Source organism: Centrocercus urophasianus, unplaced genomic scaffold, assembly GCF_019232065.1.
Source record: "Centrocercus urophasianus isolate 14NV4802_14NV808 unplaced genomic scaffold, USGS_Curo_1.0 seq_9, whole genome shotgun sequence".
NCBI lineage: Eukaryota > Metazoa > Chordata > Aves > Galliformes > Phasianidae > Centrocercus > Centrocercus urophasianus.
Window position 1 is genome coordinate 1,702,752 of NW_024885532.1, and position 18,240 is coordinate 1,720,991.

The window sequence follows — 18,240 nt, forward strand, 5'->3', positions numbered from 1 at the left end:
GTCTTTCCATCAATTAATATTTAGAATTACTCACTCAATATTTTCTCTTTATGAGCAGCTACATTAAAGAAGCATTTTGTACTGCTGTCTGACCAACCTATACTAACTAATACACTGATATAACTGCAGAATGGGAGAGAAAAGGTGGAAGAAAATATAGGAAATCTATTAAAATGTAAAATATTTGTTCTCGACTAAGGCAAGTTCAGCAAAGGGTCACTGTATGTATGGAGATTAATCTTCTTAGTTCCAGTATTTTACCTGCCTTTAACTACTAGTAGTATACTTAAAAGTCCATAAGGTGTCAATTTCTATAACAGCCAAGAAAAATGTGTGAGCTTGGGAAATCAGTTTTTAGTCTGCTGTAACCTACGATTTGTTATTAGTGGAGTCCAGCATTGCACCTCCTGATATGAGTTCACAATATATCTGTGTGCTGCAATCTAGCACAATGTAAACTGCTGAAAAAGGCTCCAGAGAACTAATTGCCACTATAGGGTAACACATATTTTTTCTTTTGAGAGTGAGAATCACTTCTTGCAATTCAGAAATAATCAAAGCTTTAATTTCTCTGGTTGGTATCCATACTTGTGTACATCTAACTTGATGCTGAGAAGATATCTTATGGTCTGTGATCACTTGCACAAAAGGACCCTCTAATTCTCTAGTGGTGAATGAACTGTTGATATATTACAAAATCCTTTTTTTATGAAAACTTAGTAATGCTTTTAGAACCTGTTGCTAGTAGTCATATTAACCCTGCAAGAATACATTGCAGCATAACAACTTTCAGACAGGTAGTCAGTCATAGTTGTTACTCTCATGTTACTTGGAAGCATCTAAATGAGCATGGTTTATGTACTGCAAGTAGAGAGAGAAGATCTGCTACCAATTGCTTCTCTTAGTATTATGTCAAAATGCTAAATTGCAGAGGATTTTTATATAGTCGGTATCTTTCTGTGGCATTAACAAGAACATTAAGAATTTACTTTTCCCTCTGCAAAGATTCATACACAGACATGAAATGTGATCTATCTTTCAGCTGAAAGAACAGTGTTGATATATTTCCTATATAGGCTCATCTTCTAGAGGCTGATAATAAAAACTTTCTGTATATTGAAAAAAAGCAAACAACCATACCCTTTTTTGAGCAGAATAAAAAATATCAAATGGAAGGAACTGGATTTTAATCCATATTTACAGTGGGGGAGAATTGCCATTGGCCAATTTGTGCAGCCTCCAGAATGAACTATTTTTTCTGCACACTAGTGAACCTCCTAGTTGCCTGATAATACCACAACAATATTAGAAATATGATTAGAAATATCAATCAATATATTTTGCAGATGCAGTTCTCCTTTTGTGCACTTCTGTTTCATAAATTCTAACTCCAAATCCTAGTATTGCAGTTACATTAAGACATCTACAAATTGGCTGTCTGAGCTAATCATTCAGACTCTCTTCATACTCAGTGGGGAGAAACGTGAAATTCAAATGGTAATTCAGGTTCTTGTCATTTCCAAATGAGTACCTTAAGCAAGGTCTGGAGGTGTCTAGATCTTGCCATTGATTAATAGGAGAATGACGCAATGGCTCAGATTTAAATAGCAATGTGTTAAAAGATAGAGCAAATAAGTCCAACTTCATGTTTTTATTGATTATATGCACACATGCAAAATTTAGCCTGTACATCCTGCTTTTCTTTACACTAGTAGCTGAGTTCTGGAATCACTTCATACCTCAACAACTGAAGACCCATGACTGCCTTTTTTTTCATCTTCACTGCCTGTAGAGAAGTCTAGTAATTGGGAGCAGATTCTGTTTACGGGCTTTTTATGCCACATAATGGTAACAGATGCACATTATTCTTCTTATACCTCCAAGACTTTCCTAGAAGTGAGATGATGACTCTAAGTGGATTTTGACACCCGTCGGATAAAGGAAGCTCAACTTCCTAACAAGTACATTTTTAAAAGATGCTCAAAACAAATGCTGTGTTCAATGGGACAGTCAGACAACGCATCCCTATTCAGGCAAGAGAGACACTGCATGGTGATCAAGATTTTACATTTTCTTGGACAATTAATTGAGGCAGAGAACTGTTTTACTGCTATTATTGAAAGATAGTCTTTCCTTACTCATACTAAACCAAGTTTGAACAGCAGGCTGACCCATTCCACCTGAAGACAGAGGCAATCACTGTAATAAAGCACTTTCTTAGTAACAGCTTCATGCACATTAGGAGTGCAATGCATCAGGGACAGCAGCATGCAGAACTGTTCAGCTGGGTTATGGAATAATACCACTGTTTTTAAAAACTGATCTCAGACTGGTCTCCTGCGGGGATTCTGACAGCTGCCATCACTCACCACCTTTGCCACTAGTATTAACCAGAAAGGAAAATGTGATAGCGCAGATTTAAACTTAGATTGCAATTACATAGAAACCAAGGATAACCAAAATCTGATTCTAAGTGAACACCTCTTCAAGAAGAAGCAAGCGAGTCCTAAATCTGATACCAAATGACCACGACAAATGTTGAAAAATTTATTTATTAATTGTATGTATAGTATCCAGATAGATAATGAGAAGCGGGACTCTAAATACACAAGATATAAAATTGCAGGAGCTGAGCAGCTTGCATTTTACAGGAATGATCTGCTGATAATTAATAGCGCACAGGAAGAGATGGCATGTCCAACAGCACAACATCTACGCCTTGTGGGGGAGTAGCCTGTGGGAAGCCAGTAGGCATCTTAAACACTTGTGTGAGTCTGTTAGCTTCACTCTTAAAAGTGTGACCAATACTTTCTGAATTATGGAGTCTTTTACAGACTCACTGCGTTTTTCCCTATGGGCTCTGTATGCAAAAGGTGTTTGAAAAATTCATTTCTTATAAGCACTGATTTTATTCTAGAGTCTCTAGAGAAATAAAATCTGGACAATAAACATCCTGTCTCAGGAATATTGTGCTATCATTGCATATATTTAACATGTCTAGACCCTGGACTAGAAGGATTCTAACAAAATTCTGCTGTTGGGAGCGCCCCAGAGGATTCGCCAGGCAATTCACCTCAGTGTCTTCAAGGTATACTGTCCTGTTAATTTTGGTCTACTGATTTTTTTGTTTTGTTTGAATTATATTTTCTGCTTCAAGTAGTTTTGGTGCATTGGGAAGGAATTGTTCACAACGGATTTCTTAGGTTACTACTGAGTTTTTTATTGCAACAGAAATCATTACACAATGGAATAAAATATACTTTAAAAATATGAATGAATGGACACTTAAAATACATCCCACTATATTCCTAAATTAGCCATTTCAGGTTCTTTTGTTCATAAAAGCTGAGTCTTAATTTACTTTTATTTTAAAGAAAAGGAGGGAAGATAAGGCAACATTTTCCTACAAAGTGTGACAAAATATATTCACCTCCCACAAGTAAAGAGCATGAAAGGGTTTAATTTTCAGACTGGGTGCATTTTCATCCATTTATCTATGCAGCCACTATACTGTGCTTGAATGTAAATCACTCCCCAAATGCTATGGCCAATTTCTCAGTTGCCTGTCTGCATAGTATGCATGTGCATTATGCATTACATGGTTAATAGTGCATCAGCTCCCTTGTGGAAAATCAAGAAAGCTTCCACATCCTCTTGAAAGAGAACGTGGAATTATTTTACACACGTCCAGCCAGGTCAGGCTGCATTTTATGCTCTTGAGAGAAATTCCAGGTGAATAAAAGCAGCACTGTGCTGTATGGTGACACGGTGGATTCAGAGGTACTTGAGGCTGCTAAAATGCAGAAAGTAGGTATGGCTAGATCAACATGTTGCTCTGTAGATTAATTAGTCCTGCTAACAAGCAGGATATAATAGGCCTGTGAGGAAAAAGCTGTGAGGTACTTCACAAGTGAGGTGATGCATACCCGTGTGGTGCTGCCTTCCTGACTCTCCTTGACCTGCTGAGGGGGCCTTTGTCTGAAACTCATGGATCTCCAAAACTCACAAAACTTCTGAAACTGAGAAGACTAAGGGGTTCTACATTGCAAACTCACACAAAGCATCTAAGTGGTTTGCCCAAGATTAGACAGTGAGACAAGGATAGCTTTAGGGAACCTAGGATGGCCTGGGAGATTGTTTCCTTTGCTTGAGTGCTATCTATCTCAACACACAGGCCCCAGAGCTTGGTGCCACTGCAGTGTCTGCTTTGCTGCACATGCATATATGGTGGCTGAGATAATGTAGGCACTTAGGGCAGCTTTTAGTTCACTGAGGGAATGCACCCCTGTTTGGAAAGAATCAGCAGCCCTAAGCTCTGGGCAGCACCAAATGACTTAGTGTAAAATTACTGCTAGTGTTTTAGCCTACTTGAGACACAGAAAGGAAAGATGGTGAATCTGAAACTTAAAGAATTGTTTAGCCCAGCACTGTACAAAGACAAATGGGAATGAAGATGAAGAATAAGAATACCAAAGCTTACACCATGTTGCATTGTCCTCCAGATAGTCCTCTGGGAAGCAAGAGGGAAACAGATTCAGGGAACAGAAGAAACAAAATGAAATAAAACAAAACAGAAACAAAACAAACAAAAGAAAAGAAAAACAAAACAGGTTATACCAAACAGGCAACCACAGAGAAGATAAAGAGTTTTTAAAAGCAGTATATATTAAATAAGAAATCTTAGTTCGTACTCTACAGAAGCAGATGAGTGCCACGGTTAAAGTTATTTAATTTCTGACACTATTTGTCTTAACATTAGATGCAATTGCTAGATGCCTTAGCCTAAAGTTGTCACTATTTGGCACTTTGTAGAAGAGAGCTGGGAAATGATTTCTTGGAGAGGTTTAAATATATACATTATGAGCTAAATTATAGTTTAGAAATATTTAATCACATCTCAATTGCATAAACCTATGTTTAGACAAATGAATGATGGCCATCATTTCTCTCGATTAAAAATGAAAAATAGATATTCAAATCTGAGATAGGCATCAAAATTGGAAAGACAGTTGTATATATTTATACTACTGATCTCTACATTTAATCACTAAACTCCTTATTTTGGCTTCTGTTATAACCAGGAGAGAAATAGGTTGGAATCCAGTTCCCTAAATATAGGCATACAAAGTACATTCAGTGTTACCTAAATATAGGCATGTAAAATAAATTCAGTAGCTTTGAGGTTCCATCTTGCTTCCAGACAGGCTTTCTGTGTTTTTTTCTAGTAACATTTAGACATCTTGAAAACCATAGGTGTTACAAGTAGTATTAAGTGACTGTTTATGCAGCTGAATCCCAACAAGGGGATCTGACAGTCAGATGCCAGATAGTAGGCATCTTAGGTATCCTACTTTATTTTCAACCGCTGCCCAGGAGAACACAGGCATCCTGAAGGACTGTCCTAACTGCCACCTCAGTCTGATGTTCTAGATACCCTGAGGCATCTCAAACAGCGTTGCATATCTAAATGTGGATAACTAAATTGAGACTTTCATTTCCCACTCGGTGAGCAGTGTCTGTAGCTGCTGGGGTAAGTCACTCTCTGAAGACATACGTCTCTCTCCATTGACTTTGGAAAGAGCCTGGATTTTAGGCCCCATGCTGAGAAGACCTGATGTAATTGCCTGAACATAGGTTCTGCTTGAGATGCTGCAGCATATTCTACCTGGCTCCCCTTAGCTACTTTGGAGATACCTGAATCTTCTCACCACATCAGTCAGTCCCTTGTTTCTAGTACAGTCAGGAGTCTCAGATAGTGCTTTACACCCATGCTTAGACAATTCTCTCAATATCTATTTGACTTCCTAAATACAACCAATACATTTAAATTCACCTACATGTGCTTTAGGGCTTTTTCACATTTCTCACAATTAATTTTGATCTATTTTTTCTTTGTTAAGCTTTTCTTAACACTGTGACAATAACACATGGAAACCTCTCTTCTTGAAATGCAATAGCTGGATTAATTAAACAAGTTCAGCAAGGATGAAGAAGCGCGTTTTCAGAAGGGTTCAGTACCTGACTGTTTCACTATAGACTCTTTATGAGAGATCTGCTTTCTGCAACATACCTGATAAAATATGCTCAACTGAATTAAGCTCATAAACAGGAATATGAGCATGAGTTAAAAATTGATTCAGATATTCTACCTACTTGAGATGCAGAGGAAATATTTTCTAAGCTCAGTCACTTCTAAGGGCATGTTGTCAAAGACATGAAAGCAGAATTGTTTGTTACTTCTCCTTTTGAGGCTTGCATAGCTGGATGTTTGGACTTTGTGGTGACAGTTAAAACTTAAATGGTCTAACAGTGTTTTATGAATAAAATATCCAGAATAGACTTCTAACAGCATTAATGTAAGGCTGACTCAATGAGGGAAAGTTCTTCTACATAAAAGCAGATAATAATTACTCCTTATTTGTATTTCTTACATCTATAATAATCAAACGGGGCTTTAAACATTTGACACTACTATCAAAATTGTCATCCTGCTGTACATTTGTATTTAATAAGCAATAGGAAATGATCAGCGTGCAGACTGGAAAACTGCTTTGAGTGGGATTCTCTGTGTCCTGTTAGTGATGCAAGGATGGGGAGGATCTAACTGAAGCTGGTCTTCCAGGTTCTGTCTATAATTAGTGAAGAGAGATATGTGATTTAAGGAATGATTCATCGCATAACACACTGAGAGTCTAATGTAGGCAGGTTGAATGGTGCTCCTGTGAGGCAGGAGTGCAACATTTATATCCTTTTGGATAAAATTACCGAGGATGGTGTGAGATGTAGGCAGTGACCTTTCCCAAGTGTTGCTAAGGGATTACAGCTCTGAAACAAGGCCTTCTGCCCTAATCCACATAAACAGCCTTTCCTGGCTCCAGCTCAGATCAGTGGCCATCTCAAGTTTCGGGGATTGTTGCTCTCAACCCAAAAGGAGACAACACATGTATCACTGCCGTTTGGAGATGGATTTGATACCCACACACATAGCTAACAGGGCATGAATAGTTACTATTTTAAATATCACCAGCAAGAAAGACAAATAACCATTTTCCTGTAATAACTCGTCACAGAAAAAGCAATAACGCTAAATTATTATTATTATTTTTCTTTTTCTGAAATAATGCCTCAATAAAGCTAGTTAAATTGCATAGGGAAAAATCCCCTTTGAAATTCTAGAAGTTATTTTGAGTAATGAGGGATTGCCTTCACTGGCAGTTTTCATTTGTTATAGCCTTTAAAGGCCAGCAGCATATCTGTCTCACATTAGTGCTTTATTCAAGATGCTGCCCAGTATTTTGGAAGTTTGTAGTGTAAAAAGACAACAATATTTAGAAGCGAACATGGAAGATCTTATGAAGCGTTTTTCAGTGCAAAAATGCTCCAACAGTTCTTACAATATAGCAAGTGGACCTGTGCTACCAGCCTTTCTTTCCCTTTGTGGCTTTCCTCTCACCTTACTCTTTTTCAGCCTTTAACTTTGACCAGAGCATGACTAAAGTCTGCTTGCTTCAATGACCTTTAACTTCAACTTGGTAAGTTCGAGTTAAGATCCAGGCCCTACACTGCACCAAGCAAAAAGGACTGCTTCTGTGAATCTCAAGAGATAGGGTAAAATTAAGATACTGTCAAATATGAATTGAGCATTACCAGCAAGATTTTTAGCCCAAGATGCTATACTGTGTTATGAATCTACTGTGTTAGAGAGATCTAACTGTACAACAGAGATCTTTTCTGTTCCTCATTTTAGGATAATCAAGCTATACCATTTCCAGGGAAAAAGAGAACTCAAAATATTGGGTTTAGCTGCAGAGCAATCCCATGTCCTGACTAGAAAGTTGATAGTTTTCATTTGAATTGCAACAGAGATTGAGGGAATACAGTAGATTAATGGATGGGCTACAGCATAGGCTTTTGGAAAGACTTTGGTGTGATCTGTGGTATGGAATATTGTGGTGATTATCAAAGGAATTTACGGAATTATGGTCCAAGGAGAGACTCAGATCCTGATTGAATTAGTGTATTTGGGTGTCTGGTGCTTACTGGAATAACTTCTAGATAGTTTAGACTCACAATCAGAACCATAGCAAGGCACTGTCATGCTGCAGTGCAGCTCAAATCTGTCAGGCACTCAGCAGAATGACATCCCACCAAATGCTCAGGCCCAGCTACCAGCTGCTATTCCCAATGGGTTGCTTCTCTTCTTTCACTCTTCCTGCAGCCTGAACATGAGTCTCTTCTAAAAGACAGACCAGTGCTGTACAAGTATTCAGCAATAACCATGGCAAGCAGAGGCTGTGCTATACTGTCTGATTCAGATGCTTTACAAGTCTTTAATTTTACCCATTGGCCTTATTTTGAGATAATTGCTGAGATAGTATTAGAAGCTATAATAATTAGCCTACTATAAATCTTTAGATGTATAAATAGCAGGAGCATCATAATCTGAAATGAAAATCTGATGACTGGTAGTGGAGAAAATAATCTTGTGTTAAAGTCTTGTTTTTGAAATGATTGATTAAATAAAACAAGATTAATGATCACTCATGTTTCAGCTGATAAAAGTCAATTTTTGAGATGGATGGAAATAAAGTAGTTGTTATTTTATTATTAAATGAAGGAGTGGAACAAATCAACGTGCCTTTGCAAGTGGATGTCTTGAACTGTCAGCTAAAGATGTATTAGATATTTTAAATACCTTAATAAAAAAAAAAAAAAAAAAAAAGTATTATTGCAGATTACTTTTCAAAGAGAATTCGTATTGCAAAGTACCTTTCTTGGCTCATCTAATTTTTGGCTTACAGGAAAGAATTTATTGTCTTCTAACATTTCTAATACATAAAAAGTGAGTCATATTGTTCTCCTAGAATGCAATTCTGTTGTATTTCCAATGGGAGAAAAAAAGTTATTGAATGCCAGAACAGTTGGCACAGAAACTATATGAAGTGATTATGAAATTATTAAAAAAAAATGTGTCAAGAGATTATCATTCTTCTACTGTATTACCAAACCATTTCTACTTATTGAAGAATGAAGTACATTTTGCCTTACCAGCCTATCCAAACTTGTGCCAGCAGCAGTTGTAGGTCGCTCCTCTGGGTTATATGGTCTAAACCGTGTATTGAAGTTTTCAGAGACTGAACGGGAAGACCTCAGGGCAGGTGCTGGCTTAGGCTGACCACATCCTTGGAAAACCTGAAAAAGATATTGTAGGTTACATGACAGCCATAAAAAAGAGGGAGGCTGGTGTTTTACATCCTCTTTTTACTCTCATATATTTGAAACTTCTTATTTTACTGACATTTTCGTAACAGTGAGTAGAGCACTTGCTCAAAAACTCAGTTTAATAATTAAGCATTAATAATTACTCAACGAGTACATAAGAACAGATAGGGTCCTTAAAAAACACCTACTTCATGAAGGTGATTATTCTAAGAAGTTAACACTTGAAAGCACAAATGAGCCCTTTGTGACAGGACTTGTTTAATAACGATTTCAGCTTTTGTTAAACATGGTACTTACACAAAATCATAGTTCATTCATAATCCTTCTCTACAGCTATTCCTATCTGGTGATTTTGTTTGTAGTCTCAAAGAAAAGGTCAGTGATGAAAGAGTCATATGACTAGATTATTTTCTTATTTCCTAGCTGGCCTGATACGAGAGATGATTATAGCTGTATTTAGTGGGCAACTGTGAGAATAGTTATCTGGAAGTGTGTTTGTTTTCTAGGTATGAAGATAATGTTCAGAGTTGTGAGATTTTTCATATTCTCTCATTTGGAATGAAGTTTCAGTTGCATATATCATGTGCATCCTAATGTGAATAGAAGACACATTTGACCGTGAGCATTAGGTATGTATCCCAGAGGAACTCTTACAGAAGCCGGTCAACTGAAAGGAGGTAGAATATTCATGCAATAACATTTTTTCAAGTTTTGTGATGAAATAGGATCTTAGTGTTTGCCTTAATGCCATCTTTTTCACTTCTGGAATAACCCTTTTTTGTTACAGTTTGACTACTTTTAACATTTTGCCATCATTCTGAAGAAAAAGAAATTAAACATCATCATTTATTGTAAGCTGGTTTTTATAAAACTGTAATGCCAAACACAAACTATTTGTCCAAATGACAAATATATGTGCTGGGAAAAATTTACACATTTCTTCTGACTATAGATAAGTTATGCATGAGAATCTTAACTGTTTATTTAGGTATCTATGAAGTCCCTCTTGGCCAACTAAACAATCAAGCTGTTTGCTTACAGAGACAAATGGCAATTTTGCAACTTGAATTTCAGAGGAAATTGTGGATACTCAATCATAGAAGAATCACAGAATGGCCTGGGTTGAAAAGGACCACAATGATTGTCCAGTTTCAATCCCCCTGCTATGTGCAGGGTCACCAACCATCAGACCAGGCTGCCCAGAGCCACATCCAGCCTGGCCTTAAGTCTTCTTAATTTTCACAGAATGTGTTAGGCTACCTGTATGATCATGTGGAATAGCTATAAGTCTGCATAATTTAATTTCTCTTGTGACATATTGGAAAAAGTAACACAGATATTGTGGCATTTCACTTCATAGTTGTAAGCAGTAAGTAGTTTTGTGTGAACAAAATTATTTAAAACCAGACAATAACAGAGGTAGAAATTAGATAGCAATTTTTAGATCACAGAAGAAGAAATCATTTAGTTTTTAAATGACTTGGCAAAAATGCAGTAAGGATGCAATGATCTGTAACTAAATTTTGAGTGCCAAAACCACATTTTCTAATTTGCATACAGGCATGAACTGACAAGACAGAAAATGTAAAGCTGATACCTGAAATTAACAAATGCTCCCTAAGAAGAAGCACATTAAGTACTTCACAGAGCTGTTCAGAACAATTTATAGGAAAATATACTGGTATTCCATTACAAATGACGTGAGTTAGCAGCAAAAATCCACTCTTTAAAAAAATGTACTTTATATATAATTGGTGCTGTCCACTTCATCTGAATTTGGAGAAGCAATTCCTCTTGAAATTAAGAAATCAAGGTCTAGGTGTATGAATGTAGGTGTCTGTTTTCGAGCTAAACACCCACTTTTAGGCAGTGGAGATGAAAATTGCCCTTTGGTTGCTTTCTCATCAGCGTCTATAATCATCCTAGGATATCTGACATCTGGTAAGGCTGTCTTAACACAAGACACATGGGAGACCATTCCTCTCTGAACTGCAGCTGAAGCTCATATGATGCATCCTAAGGTGCCACAAAGAGCAGAAAACCTCTGTGGTCAGGGGCTTTGAATGAAGCCATGTGATCAAATCAGCGGAGCCAGTGTAAAATTACTTCTATTGAGCTGACTAAATGGAGCTATCTACTTCAGGATGAGTGAGTAGATACTGTGAAAAAGGAGTTCTTTTCCTAGGAGAACTCACTATTTTGAATCCCAGAAGAAAGAATTTCTGAATCTATGAAGCTTTGAGTCATACTATTATTTAGATGTACTAGCGCTCAGTGTTTCCTATTGAATGCCTCCATACAACTTTGCTCCATTGACTCTCTCATCTTCAAATAGAATAGTATTGATTTTTTTCCTGAAGTGCCATTATATTCTTAAAGTACAGGGCTCTGGAAAGAACACAGATAAATGAAGAGGTTTTGTTAATATGAAACTCTAGGGCTATTTTAAGAAGAGAGTTGGACGAGTAGTTTTATGAAGATTTCCTCCTTATAAATAATACATAAGTAGTCCGCTATGTCATGGAGCTCATTCGTCCTTTTAACTGGAGTAATTGCCAAAAAGGAACATGTATCTGTAGATTAAAATGGCACGTCCATCAGCTTAGATAGAAGATGATTTAAGACTCACTAATAGGAGACTCAGCTATGGGGATAGCCTTTATGGAAGAGCAAAAATCTTGGCATGGTATCCAAATAACACTTAGAGCAGTCAAGCAAATATTTATAAAACCAGATGGTTTAAAATGTGGAAAATAGCCCAATATACATTGTGTTTTGAGGAACAAGGAAAATTACACAAATACAACAAAATTGGGAATTTTCTGCATTTTGAGGAATTGCAGCACTTTTTTGCTGTTTTGTGAGCTTTCTTCCACTTGCAGAAGTCAGATATTAAATATTTATATTACTGAAGTGTAGGATTTGCTCTTTTACTTCAAGCAAGCAAGAAAGGTAAAGGTACTGCCAGATTTATGGGACATTTGTGAAGAACTTCAAGCAAGTTTGTTTTGGCAAGGATTGAAAAAGATCATAGATATTTGATAACTCCCTGAATATTCTCTGGGAGAAGGAGAATAAGAGTTAAGCATATGTATGCTATGACTACACTTTGAATATGAGCTGAGCCATGAGTAAGAATATATAGATTTACTAATTATACCACTTTTATTTTCAGATCACAAATACGTGTCACTGCTGAATGACAGAGATTTCAGTAATAAAAATAAGATGTCTCAGACATTATCAGGAGAAGCACAACTTCATTCAGAATTGCAGAATCACAGGGGTTGGAAGGGACCTCTGGAAATAACCCAGTCCAACCCCATTGCTAAAGCAGATTCCCTAGAGCAGGTTGCACAGCTGGTGTGCAGGTAGGTCCCAATATCTCTGGAAAAGGAGACACCACAACCTTGGGACAGCCCATTCAAGTCAGTGCTCTGTCAGCCTCACAGTGAAGAAATTTTTCCTCGTGTTGCAACCTGATTATTACCAGATATTGCCCTCAGAGACTACTGAAGTCTGAGTAGACCCAGTTAGCCAAGCCTACATTTAAAACATACAGACAGCCTAGATTGACAGCTTTTTTAACTCTGCAAGGATGGTTTGCAGAAGGTACTCTGTCAGGATGGCTGTGAGTGTTAGATGATAAAGTGATGGAATTTGGTTGTGACGATCTTTAGTCTTTGCATATTTCTGGAAAAGGGAAACTCAGATCTGATTCAGAGCATGTAGATTTCTCTTGCAGTAGGCCTTGGGGTTTGACTTTGTGAACCATTGGTACTTTCTGAAAAGCATCTCCAAATATTGCAGCTGTCAGAAATGTGACTTTCCCTGAGGCAAAATAAAGACCTCTTGAGGATGTTGTTCAGGGACATGACAGCCACACAAGGTGAGCTGCATATGAAGCTTAGAGATTTGTGGCCAGACTTTTTAAACAGCCAGTGCTGAATATAGACTGTCAAGAAAACAGAGGATTCCAGCCTCAGGATGAATTGGAAGATCTTAGCATAATACTAGTACCTGGTTAATGTGAACTGTGCTGAAAGAATGACCTACAGTCAGCTTACAAACAAGAAAAGTCAATGACCTAGGAGCAGAGATGCTCCATTTAATGCAGTGACAGGTACAGGGATATGGCTGGGACTGTATGTCCTTGGTCAGGAATACAAAGATAGAAGAGATATTTGTGGCACCTCTACAATTTTGTTTCAATATTGATGTGCACCCATCAAGAGTGAAAGACAGAGGGTTTGTATCTCCTAAGGAAATGAAAGACAAGATGTGAACTCCAGCAATAAGCCCTGTCTGTCTGCACTGATTAATTGTTAGCTCATTGGCTTTTTCTTGGACTGCTCCTACTTGTTCTTTGCTGAATGAAACAACTTCAAAGAATGTAGATCTCAGCAGTATAGAAATGAATTGGTCTATAGCACTCGGGCCTCAAGGTCAGGCACTGTTCTTTATCCCCCTTTTATTTATCAGTACAACTGTAACCATGAAGATTATTTCTCAGAAAACTAGTTCTGAATAGGTTGTGCATATTGTAATACAATTATTATGTTGGAAAGCACACATCATTGAATTTTGCCTCCCTATGCACAGTAATGTACAGCAAATTTATTATACCTAACATATTTTTCTCAAATAAATTCCAATATATAATTGCAGATGGTATAATGCAAAACATATATCTTGCAAAACAAAGGCAAACTGATAGTTTTAATGGGAATGACTTTTGGAACAGAGCAATTTACTCAAATGCTTCAAAAAGGAGAGGGATGGATATTAGTTTAACTGATCTCTGGGTCTTCTGTCTGAAAAGGAGATGAGATTAGTGAGAGTTACTTGAAAAAACTACTGTTTGTTGTAAATTTTCCCATTCCTTTGAAGAGAGAAACAAAATACAAAATGGCCTTAAGTACTACTGAACAAAGCTTAGAGACTCTTTGTAGACATCAGACAGATTTTCAGTTAGGAAAGGATGCATGTCAGTGGTGAAGAATAATGTATGTGTATGTGGGTGTTGCAAGCATGATGTTCGTGCATCATCATTTTCCCATTGTAAAAATGCATTGACTGACTTGTGGAAAATAGGCTGTGATTTTTTCCAGTCACCACATTTTCAGTGGATACAGTCAAATGCAAGGTACAAAATTGTTTGAAAAAAGAGAAAATAGCATGATTTCAACACCCTGCCTGAAGCTTGCTGAGCAGAGTCTCAGAATATTTGACAAGCGTGGCTTTTCTCCTACATTAGATCTGCAATTGCATTCTGTGCACCCCGTTACATCTGGTAAGGTATCTGTCATTTTCACTGAAGATCTAAGTGGTCAGTATGTATAAGGGAGAAAAATTAGGCAATAGATGGATGGTGCAAAGTCTGCTCATACATCATCTCTATAGATTTGACATGACAGACGTAGAAGATCACAGAACTGAACCCCAAGACTTTGCTCTCTCATACTTGAATAATAAAACACTTCTATGTGTCAGGGCATGAAAAAAGAGGGATGTAACCTAGGAAAACAAGGAAAATGCATTTCTGGAGAATAATGGTCTAAAGAGAAAATACAAAAGCCCCTCAAGCAAAGACAGCTCAGTTATCCGTGAAAATGTGGAAAAATAAATTTCACTGATATAGTTTTGAGAAAATATTGGATAATATTTCTCTTAGAAGAAAAACTTTAGAGTGCAAATGGAATTTCAGTGATTTATTAATCTTTACAGCAAATAAAATATTTCTGAGGGATATGACATACAGCCTCCTCTATTGCAAATGAGTACTGTGATGAGCTTGTGCCAAGGTGATGTCATTGGATTCTGGCAGGGAATGCAGTTTCCTGACTAACAGAAAAGCTGTGATATTGGAGCAAATGAAAAGGAAATACACCTGAGCCTTTGGTCAGCTTTCAGTGAAAATATTTTCTGTTTCTTTTCTGAGGTAAGGGCTGAGTTTTCTGAAGCTGGCCTTTGATTCCCCAAATGTTTGGCTGATAAACTCATTGATCACTGCTGCCAGAACAAAGTCTCATTGCTCAGGATGTAGACTACTTTCAAAATCCAAGTAACTTCAGGGAAGTTGAAAGTAATAGCGTCTTGAAGGAAATTTTTATAATCCCACTGCAGTGGGCCTGTAAAATAATCTAATTTTGGACTGGCAGGAAGAATATTAACCTTTTATCCCCACAATTTTCCTAGCCAGGGCAACTTCCTTTCAAACAATGGAAACTCACCGACTCAGGTAGCCATCTCGCCAGCACCTAACTGGCTGCTGGGAAATCCATGTGGGTGGAAACTCTCAGTGCAGAGAACCTGGCAAACTGTTGACTTTCAGTTTTGTTAACTGCAGTGCACTGATGCATATTAAGGAAAAGACATTAATTGGTGACTGCTGCCTCAACAGCACCTGCTACTGAATTCAAAGGACCTTATTAATATGGGGTTCAGAGGTGGCGGTGGTCTGTGTACACAGACACACTAAAAATGGAAAGGAGGACGCTGGTATCATTAACTCTGTTTATCTTTATGTCAGAATCCAGACAAAACTCCATCAAACTGAGGTCTGCTAATCAGAGGCTGTCCAATGTAATGATATTTCCCTGGAGAGGATATTAAAGGAGGTTAAATGGATCATTTTCTGTTCACCTCAAACACATTGTGCTGTAGCCTGACCTAAACAGATCAAAATGTGTGTGGATGTTAATATGGGGAATCACAGATAAGAACAGGCAGAGCTTACTGAGTGCACTCTGCTGAGTATTGAGTATTACAGTTACCTCTAATTTTTAGCAGTGTCTGTTTTCCCCAAAGTTCTTGCAACTATTAATTTGAAGTTTGCGAAATGACACTTTTCTCCCATTGTCTTCATTTTAAAAACTTCAGGCTTGTTTAACTAGACAAAGGATTCAAAGGCATCCCAGTGAACTACTGAACGAACAAATGTAATTTCTATTGTCTGGACAATCTCTCTTAAGGCCTGGGCAGAAAAAAAGTGCTGGATAAGTTTTTTTCTCCTCCTTGTGATAGTGAGCAACAGAGAAGGCGTGACCCACACAGTACCTTTGCCGACACCTGCATGCTGTTTTCTTGCATGTTCATGATGGCTTCAGAAATCTTGACATCAATAGGATCCATGACTGATTCAATGTTGAATGGTCCCTCTAATCTCTCCGCTACCAGAAGCATAGCATCTGTTAAAACACAAAGCAGCCATTCCCTTAAAGAAGAGGTACCTTCAGGTGCCTCAGGCAGACCGAGCGCTTCGGACAGCAGTGTGAGGATGTGTGACAGTGGGGAACCTGCCTTCAGTGTAGATCCCAGTCAGCAGGAATGTCTCCCCTTTCCACCACCACTACCGAAAGAGGAACAGGGCCTGTAAAAGTTAGATTAATAATAGTTGCCATAGCATTATCGAGCTTGGGGTGCAATTATTTTACACAGCATCACACCACTTGAAGCAGCCAGAGCTCTGGAGTGTGCTTATGTGTTCTCTGTCCCAAGAAGTAGCAAGATGATAGAAATGAATCCCTGGCGTATATTCTTGGGGGCTGTGTGAGATGATGAATACTTTGATATGATATATTATGGTGTTATAATTAAAGCAGCTGTTCTTTCCAACCTTAATGATCTCATTTTCTCTCAATACGTACCACAGATGAATATTGGATTTCTGCCATAGTATATAGGTATAACCATGTTCACCCTGCTGCATTTCAAACTGTAGTTGAGAGGTTTATGCAGGAAAATATACTCTTTGTTTTTTGAAGTTAAAGAGAATTGTTTACTTAATTTGCTTTTGAGACCCTCTCAAAAACAATTATAGCTGGGAGAGTTCACAAACAAGTAAAAACAAAGCAACTGAAGTGAAATTAACAACAATAAAAACAGATTTGCCACATCTCATGTCCATTGACACAGACAGCACAGTTTCTGTCATCTGATATACTGCATTTATACTATGCTTTTGAACGTCACATTTCTTTCCTCTCCTATGTAAGCATCTAAGACTTCCAGAATCAACGTACATTTAAACCCACAAGCAATATTAACACAATAAACAAAAACCTTTGCATACTCTCTATCTCTCAAACTCAGGCTTCAAAATGTACTAAGCAGGCTTCCTCCTAAAACAGACCTCATTTGTTCTTTGCTGCAGAAAGTACCAGTCCTGCAAAGCTGTGCTAAGAGGCATGGAGCACTCCATCGCTTTGATGGCAGTGCTATCCCTGCACTTGGCTAGAGAGTCCTGGGGCTCCTTTCCTGTTTGCATGGCTGTCTCCTTCCTTCCCACAGAAGCATGCATCTGTGGATTTAGGGAAGAAGATGCTGGTGTCTCACAAGAGTAGCTGAGAAGCAAAAATCTATGCACAGCCTAACCTGAGGGTCACAGCATGTTAATAGTTTATGTGCAATCAGTGAGTGATTAAATATCCCACTGAAATTGAAATTTGCATTTTTTTACCTAAGCACTTCTGTAATTTCAGGTCTAATACGTCACTGTACTTTCAGGCTAGTAAGAGGGGCATGCCTCTTTTTTGGAGTGGGGTGTTTTACACTTGCCACTAATTGTGAGAAATGGTGAGATGAAAGCAATTCAGTTTCAAACAGAGGTGTTATTTTGACAGCCTGTTATTTTGAAGTGCTTTAGTTTAAACCCTTTTCAATGGGATGCTTAATGAAAACTGCACCTAACTCTGATAGAAGAACCAAAATATTTTATGCACATACAAAGTTATATACTTTCATAGGCACACACACACACATATATATATACCTGCACATATATGCATTTTATTTTTCCACAGATGGAAGTATGGTCCAGTGTAAAGGATTTAATTCCCCACAAATTTAGAATGTCTTCTATAAGACATTTATATCTTCGAAATTTACAAGTAATGAGATCAGCCTAAATCCCAGCTGCCACAACTACAAGTAAGCAGTGTTCTGGCAAAAGTGGTGGCTGGATTCTGGAGGCGCTTTGTTTAGTCTTAGGAGTTTATGCATAAAAGAATTGGTGTT

At 37.7% G+C, this 18,240-nt stretch overlaps 1 protein-coding gene across 1 annotated transcript in view; it reads right to left on the reverse strand.

Annotated features, from left to right (window-relative positions):
* GPC6 (glypican 6) overlaps positions 1–18,240 on the reverse strand; it is a 701,587-nt gene that overhangs the window by 51,104 nt on the left and 632,243 nt on the right. The window contains exons 5-6 of the mRNA XM_042839058.1: positions 16,282–16,412; positions 9,049–9,192 (exon numbers count right to left, since the gene is read on the reverse strand). Of these exons, the coding sequence (XP_042694992.1) occupies positions 9,049–9,192; positions 16,282–16,412 (275 nt within the window). The remainder of the gene's footprint in view (positions 1–9,048; positions 9,193–16,281; positions 16,413–18,240) is intronic.